General features: G+C 46.6%; 1 protein-coding gene across 3 annotated transcripts; it reads left to right on the top strand.

Moving 5' to 3' along the window:
• Positions 1-1,259: 1,259 nt before the first annotated feature.
• On the top strand, positions 1,260-7,358 carry GHSR (growth hormone secretagogue receptor). Of its 3 annotated transcripts, none has more exons than XM_014887092.2 (2): positions 1,260-2,013; positions 5,141-7,358. In XM_014887092.2, exons 1-2 carry the CDS (start codon positions 1,260-1,262, stop codon positions 5,443-5,445), a joined length of 1,059 nt encoding a protein of 352 aa, XP_014742578.1. In that variant the 3' UTR covers positions 5,446-7,358. The 3 variants fall into 3 exon arrangements, with proteins under 3 accessions (XP_014742578.1, XP_014742580.1, XP_014742579.1); XM_014887094.2 differs by having other exon boundaries at positions 5,189-7,358; XM_014887093.2 differs by having other exon boundaries at positions 5,289-7,358.
• Positions 7,359-7,931: the final 573 nt, after the last annotated feature.

Raw genomic sequence — 7,931 nt, forward strand, 5'->3', positions numbered from 1 at the left:
CAGGCACATTCAGAGTAACTCAGCATTGTGTCACACCACGCTTGTGCCCTCCAGCAAAGCCCTGCAGCCGTGGAATGGGAATGCCAGTGCTGGAGTGCACCCAGGGAAACAGCATTAACCTGCAACCCTGCTGAGCTGGGGCAGCTTGGAGCAGCCTGGGCTGGTGGAAGGCGCCCCATGGCAGGCAGTAGGAATGGGATGAGCTCTAAGATCCCTTCCTACCCAAACCATTCCATGATTCTATGGTTAAGGTAGATGCCAACATGGATTCAGAGCGCTGGTTGCCCCATGAGAGATGGGACGCAAGAGATCCAGCCCCTCTAAATAGGAGTGGAAAAGGACTGTGCTGCAGCACACATACCCTTAAAATCTGTGGGGACAAGGAAAGGTGGAGAGATACACCTTGTGTGATGTGTGGGAAGTTACTTTAGTGCATCTGATCTCACCTTGTTCTTCTCACATCTAATTTCTTGGGTACAATATTATCCTTTTGTACAATAGAGTCTGCAGCTGGGGAAGCACGGCTCTGTCTGTGCCTGCAAAGGGCAGAACAGAGGACAGCAGTTACACGCTGAATCGAAATTTAATTGCAGGTAAATCAAGTAGAAGCGGGTGACTGCTGCAGCTTCGCTGAACTGGAGCCTGGCCGGGCTCCTGCCAAGATCCAAGGGCAGAGCAAAGAGACGGAGCGAGGAGACAGCGATCGCACCCACGGCTGCGGGACCGGCCGCGTGTGCGGGGACGGAGCGCTGAGAGAAGCGGGGAACGGAGCCCTGCTCCGGGAACACGGACAGGCAGCACCTAGGGACAGCACCGGGGACAGCACGGACAGGCGGTACCGGAGCTCCGGGAGCACGGACAGGCGGCACCGCACCTGGACACGGTACCGGGGAACAGGAGCACGGACAGGCAGCACCCGCTGTTGCGGGCGGCGGGGCAGGGACCAGGGGAGGACGGGCTGAGCCGTGCAGCGCCGGGGGCTCGGGAGGAAAGTTTGGAGGCTCGGGGAGCGGCGGCGGGGGTCGCAGCGGGGCCGCTCCGTGCCCACGTCTCCTGTGACGCGGCAGCGCCCGCCCGCCCCGGGCCGGGGGGGAGCGGCGGAGCGGCGAGAGGCGGAGCGGGGCCGCTCGTCCCTGCCCGTCCCTGCCCGTCCCTGCCCGTCCCTGCCCGCCGCCGGCCCCGCACCTGCCCGGGAGAGCAGCGGGGACCGCGCGGGGCCGCGCCGCGCCGGGCGGGGATGCTCAGCCCGCGGCGCCAGGATGCGGGAGGGGAGCGCGGGCGGCCGCGGAGCGGAGAACCGGACGGGAGCCGAGCCCCCGCTGCACCTGTTCCCCGTGCCCGTGCTCACCGGCATCACCGTCGCCTGCGTCCTGCTCTTCGTCATCGGGATCATCGGCAACCTCATGACCATGCTGGTGGTGTCGCGGTTCCGGGACATGAGGACCACCACCAACTTCTACCTGTCCAGCATGGCCTTCTCTGACCTGCTCATCTTCCTCTGCATGCCCCTGGACCTCTTCCGCCTCTGGCAGTACCGGCCCTGGAACTTCGGGGATCTCCTCTGCAAGCTCTTCCAGTTCATCAGCGAGAGCTGCACCTACTCCACCATCCTCAACATCACGGCGCTCAGCGTGGAGCGGTACGTGGCCATCTGCTTCCCCCTGCGAGCTAAAGTCATCATCACCAAGGGGAAGGTCAAGCTGGTCATCCTCTTCCTCTGGGCCATCTCCTTCATCAGCGCGGGCCCCATCTTCATCCTGGTGGGGGTCGAGCACGAGAACGGCACCAACCCCCTGAGCACCAACGAGTGCCGAGCCACGGAGTACGCCATCCGCTCGGGGCTGCTCACCATCATGGTCTGGACCTCCAGCATCTTCTTTTTCCTGCCCGTGTTTTGCCTGACCGTGCTGTACAGCCTCATCGGGAGGAAGCTCTGGAGGAGGAAGAGGAAGAACATCGGTCCAAACACTGCCATCAGGGATAAGAACAACAAGCAAACTGTGAAAATGTTAGGTACGAGTCCTCTTGCTCTGTTTTCCAAAAGGATGTGTGTGCTTGTGTGTGGGGGAGAGAGAGAGAAAAACGGGGAGCTCTCTGATAGTTTACTATAGTTCCTTCTTAAGGAAAGAAAATGTTTCATACAAAAGGCTAAACCTACTAAATCTGTAGAATAACTCTCCTCCTCCCTTACATTTATTTCTAACTGGTTTGAGCTGGGGACTCCCAAACAGTTAAACAAACATTAATAACAATCCCTGACAAAGACAAATACTACAGTTATAATTAGCTTGTGCCCTGGAGATTTTTGAGCATTTTTGCTCTTTGGTTGTGGATACCAATGTTATTTACAGAGAATAGTTTATTTGATTTTTAAACAAAACTAAACCCTTCTCAATCCATGAAGTTGAGCTGCAGACTATAGCCATGCAGGCAGGACATGATATGCACTTAAGATTCATAGGAAAATAGTATCAAGGTTTTAGCAAATTGGGGTTATTTTTTCTTACCATGGCCATGTAAGCTTATGAAAATTAATCTGAATTTTCATATTAGCAAAATCCCGGGCTATGCTGAACCAGGAGCCCTGTGTCTCCTTTGAGGTCTGTGATGCTGTAAAACCTCACAGACTGTAAAAAAACAGGATCAGGACAACAGACACTGTCATCCCTAACTTTGTGTATCGACACTGCTGAATGCTTTAAACGACACTTGTGGTTGGCACATGGAAACACAAGTTTTAACATACTAAGTCAGTGCATGTAGTGGCAGTTTGATACACAAACCTAAAAAGTTGTCCTGCAGTTTAGTGTCTGAAAACTGCAGAATCCTGCTGCTGCTTCTGCATACTTTTATCCAAGCCAAAAGTCCTCTGCAGTGCAAGTCATCCCGTGGATTTTGGGGGGGATGAGATGCTCTGCAGAAAGAAGCTTTCACAGTCTCCTTTCAGCAGGGTTGAAGTGGTGGGCTAATGAGGCAGACAAGAGATGGCAGTGAGTCCTAAGTACCTTAATTATCAAATAGGAACCTATCTGATCTTTTTGTTCATGCCCTAATTTATTACTATGTAACAGCAGGAAGAATAATAAAACCCACAGTATTCTTTATGCCCTTTCAGCTACATTTTATGATCAATAGAATTACTTCAGTCTGGTAAGCGTGACCTTGGAAATAATTAATTGTTTACACTTCTAGAGGATTTTGAACTTCCACTGACTACAAGTAAATTACATATATTATTACCACATTTATATTTCCATATATTTCTGTAAAGAATTTTGAAATAAAATTTATATCTGCCCTGAAGTATTGCAAAAGAGCATTGCAATATTTCAAGCACCTTTTTTTTTTTTCTTTTTACAAGGTCTGAGAACAGCCAGGCAGTGGCAAGACTCTACTCTGACAGAGAGCCAATATTCCCTAAATGATAACAGCCTGATGCCTGATAGAAAGATGGAAAGAAGTTAGTGAGGGCTCAGTGGCAGCAGATGCTCAATGCAGTCGACTCTCACTGGTGTTAATGTTCTGCTTAAAATTTAGAAGGCACTTTTTCTGAGGCTTTATCAAGTCATGGAACATCAAGTAAATGGGATTAACATCAGCAGTTCTTTTAACTGTAAAGACAGGTTATGCTTCTGGTTCTGAAATTAAGCACCTAAATGTATAGCCTGACTTGCAAAGGAGCTATCACACCCCATTCCTATTGAAATCCATGGGATCCTGCATGCATGAAGATCAAACTGTCAAAAGCCTGACTGGGGATATTGCATGCTTACACCTGCTTAAAATTCTAGTCATAATAGACTGTGCTTTTAAACTCTGTTCATTCATAATGACCATCTTGGTAATATTCATTACATGGATACAAATCCCCATGTGAGCTAGGGAATCATCTGAATGTTGTAGTGAAGATAGTGAGGGAAAACTGGAAGTGGTTGGCTCAAGAAGATGCAGAGCTGGAAAACCTATTCTGAACCTCAGGCTCTGGTGCTTTCCACTCCACAAGTCCTGCATAAACATCCTTTTAAACTCGGGAATGCTGGTGCAGAATTTTTGGGGAAAGATACCTCTAACCATTCTTCTCAGCAATTTGAATTTTATTATCTTCTGAGCCATGATATGAGGATATGAGGATTGCTAACACAATCTGACCACCAGGGCCAGGTTAGACTGGACTTCGAACAACCTGGTCTCATGTAAGGTGTCTCTGCTCATAGCAGGGGGCTTGGAAAAAGATTTTCTTTAAGTTCCTTTCCAACCCAAACAATTCTGTGATTCCATGAACAGGTTAACTGTAAAAATTGCTTGAGAATGTCAGAAACCCTCACTCGAGTTTTCTGGTTTTTCTCTCTGTAGTATATTAATAGATACACTCAGAGCAATATGAAAAATCATAAAGGTCAAAGGCACACAGGAAATGAACAGAAACAGTTTCCCTTTCTCAGATGAAAATTCCAATGGGCCAGTGTTCAGAGATACATACATTCCCATTATTGTACAGACATGATATTTACATGTAAATGCAACCACTGTAGTAATAGAATATTACAGACATACTGTATAACTGTAATTATGCAGTTATATACTATACATTTAGTTTTACTCTTCTTGAGAGTAACTCATGTTCCAAAAAATGGACAAACTGGAGGGGTGCACCAGAGGTTCTTATCTTGGCATATGTGTCCTACAAGTCCCCATTGTATGGGTTTTTTTAGGGCCTTTGCCTTTAACAATTTTGCTTCCCAGTGATTACATTCTTCATTGTAAACCACAGTGTTGAGTCTATCACATATAATTTGCTTTTGTTAAACACTGCAGATGGTAGATGATTATACTTTTCTTGTCACCATTTGGATTCTTTAATGCTCTGTTGATGCAAACATAAGTTTTATAGGTCAGAAGTTTGCTGCATCAGATTAGTTGGGCAATATTCAGGCAGCCTGTTTAGATATGACCCAAGTGTATTAAGTATCATCAGTTTATATTCTCAGAGAATGTACTGAGACAACTCAAAGCTAAAGGGGAGGCATTTTCACATTTTGTGATTAATCTGTTAAAGGAACAGAGCTGCGAAACAGAATGTTAATCACCTGTATGTTGATACTCACACTTAACACACTTTCTTCTGCTGTTTTTATTTTAGTCGTGGTGGTATTTGCGTTCATACTCTGCTGGTTGCCTTTTCACGTAGGACGGTACTTATTTTCCAAATCCTTCGAAGCTGGATCCCTGGAGATAGCAGTGATCAGCCAGTACTGCAACCTGGTGTCCTTTGTCCTCTTCTACCTTAGTGCAGCCATCAACCCCATCCTCTACAACATCATGTCGAGGAAATACCGCGTGGCCGCCTGCCGCCTCTTCGGACTGCGAGCGCTGCCCAAGAAGAGCCTGTCCAGCAGCAAGCAGGGCAGCTCCCGCGGGTGGACAGAGCCCAGCGTCACCACATGACACCAGGGATGCCCTGAGCATCACCAGAGAGCCTCCCAGAGAGCCACGACGGGAGGGGAAGAGGGCGAGGAACGGGAATCCCAAGGCTGAGAGCGGTACTTTGGTCATCACCCCGACGCGCTGAGAGGCGCCACGCAGGCGGTCACAGATCCCCGGGGAAAAAAGATCTAAAGTTTGGGACTCTGAGGGGAAAGACGTGGTCACGGAATTTGGCAATGCTCCAGGTGTTATTTTTGTGCTGCTTTTGCCCGTTTGGTTTTTTAATGCTGACTTTAGCCCAGACCTAGGCTGTGCCGTCCTGACCAGGCAAACCTCACTCCAGAGTTTGTGCGACTTCAGCAGCACCAATTCGAGCCGAATTTTTCCAGAGTTAGCTTTAGTTTTGCCAAGAATTTTGCTGGCAGCTAACCAGACCCTAGAGAGAGAATACTGAATTGCATTTTTGGAGTAGTAAACAGGAAATTTGATACACTTTTCATAAAACCAATTTTTAAGTAAGCTCATGTTTTTCTCTGAATGAGGAAAGTTATTTCTTAAAAAAAAAAAAAAAAGAGATATAAAATGGATAATTTTTAAACATGCTAAAAATAAATAACCTTCATATCACATCCAAGTAGAAAGGAAACAAAAAAAATGCCTTCACAGAAGTGGCTTGGAAAGTGACTGTACTGAAATATTTTTTTAAAATATATATCAGTGGGACAAGGACAGTGCTGACTTCAGGCCTGCAATGATGCTATAAAAATATGGAATGCAATCACCCACCAAAGTCTCTTTTTTTTTTTTTTTTTACTAGCTAGATCATCTGTACTTGTTCTGTTCAGTTTGACTGTGAATGACTTGATGTGTTTGAACTTGGAAGCTTTTAATTGTTTCAATATTTGTAACGAGTCTGTGGCTACCTGTCCCTAACTGCGTCCCACTGCACCCCAAAGCTTGCTGAGGACAGGTATCCTGCCTGTAAACCCCCCATGTTTCTGTTTAAAGTCTGTTCCCAGTGCCACATCCCCCTGTAAAGCCTGGTGTGCATTTATGCTTGTTTGCTGCAGTGTTGAATTGAGAACATTTTGCATTTTTTAACCACCGTGACCTGAGAAGGTAATAGAAAAATCTGCATTAAAGGACACAGGCAGGCACATTCTCATACTTGATTCATAAACCCCTTAAATTAGATTTTTATACCTCAAGTGTGCCATTTCAAGGCAAACCAGAAAACGTTCCATCCTCTGTGCTAATGAGTATTGGCTTATATTGCCTCGCCAACACGTGGGTTTTGTGCCCCACAGAGCTGACAGAGCTTTGGAGCATGCATGTGTGATAGCAGCTTTCTGTTCCCTTGGTTCTAGTGTTCATCCCCAGCTGGTCCACAGCCCTTTCTCCCTGGTGAATTTTAATTCTCCCTAGTGAATTGTGTGTTAGCAGAACTCTCCTGCCTTCAAGCCCCGGCCACGTTCCCCCTGTTACACCTTCAGCTGCTCAGGTTGAACTCACAAGAGAAACTGGCCTCTTCTGTATATTCAGTGTCATTTCTGTCACCTCTGCTGGTGCCAGGGGCTGGTTGCTGCTCCTTGGTGGCACCTGAGCCTGTCCCCTCGCCAGTCCAGGAGTGCAGGGTTTATGTGCAAACACCCACACTGAGGCACTGCAGCACTGCAGGATCCCCTCCTGCTTCACCTCCACCCACACCCACCTCGCTGTCCTCTCTCTCACCAACTGACAAGCAGGTCTGGTGGCAGAATTCATGCAACTCAGGGAAACAAGACATTTGGGAACCACGGAAAGAGGGTGCAGATGTGAGCTCAGTAACAATCTGTCTGTACAAACACCCGGCGTCACATCGGTGTTTCAAACCTCAGCTGTGTCTGTGCTGCTAAATGTGAACAGAAAAAGAAATAAAGTGATGAGACCCTTTATAACCCTGTGGCTCTGTGGTGGGGGAGGGTTCAGCGCAATTCACACAATTGGATTTTAATTTCTTTTCTTTTTTTTTTTTCCATATTTATATTTTAATTTTGTTCCTCAAATCTGTATAACTAACTTGATTAGGCTGTTTTGTTTAACCAGAGCAACTGCAACATGAAAGCTCTGTGTGGACACATTTGTGCATACAAACTACATTTATAATAATAAATAACTTCATTTAGCCTAAACATTTAATTAGAAGAAAATGTAAATTTTAGCTCTACCAACACCATAAAATTTCCACAACTTTGTGTATAGAATGAAATTTAAAACATTCAATCTGGGGTCATAAAAGTCAGAAAGACAGGGACTGGCTGCTCCTTGGGAGGGAGGACAGCACTTCTTCCTTCCAGATGAGGAGATGGACTTGATTTCACAAATCCTAGGACAAATCTAGCAAAATACACAAATTATTATTAAAGAAAAGTAGCCAACTTCACAGGATTCTTACACAAGCAGGAAAATACTTCATATTTAGCAGGGAACACCAACTTTTAACACACTGTAGCTGTCTCTACATCAGC

Source organism: Sturnus vulgaris, chromosome 10, assembly GCF_052056855.1.
Source record: "Sturnus vulgaris isolate bStuVul1 chromosome 10, bStuVul1.hap1, whole genome shotgun sequence".
Lineage (NCBI taxonomy): Eukaryota > Metazoa > Chordata > Aves > Passeriformes > Sturnidae > Sturnus > Sturnus vulgaris.

What these genes read in the sequence shown, in the direction of transcription:
- GHSR (XM_014887092.2), top strand. Translation starts at nt 1,260, where the DNA reads ATGCGGGAGGGGAGCGCGGGCGGCCGCGGAGCGGAGAACCGGACGGGA. An exon ending in GCAAACTGTGAAAATGTTAG is followed by an intron (nt 2,014 to 5,140) that starts GTACGAGTCCTC and finishes TTTTTATTTTAG; the next exon opens with TCGTGGTGGTATTTGCGTTC.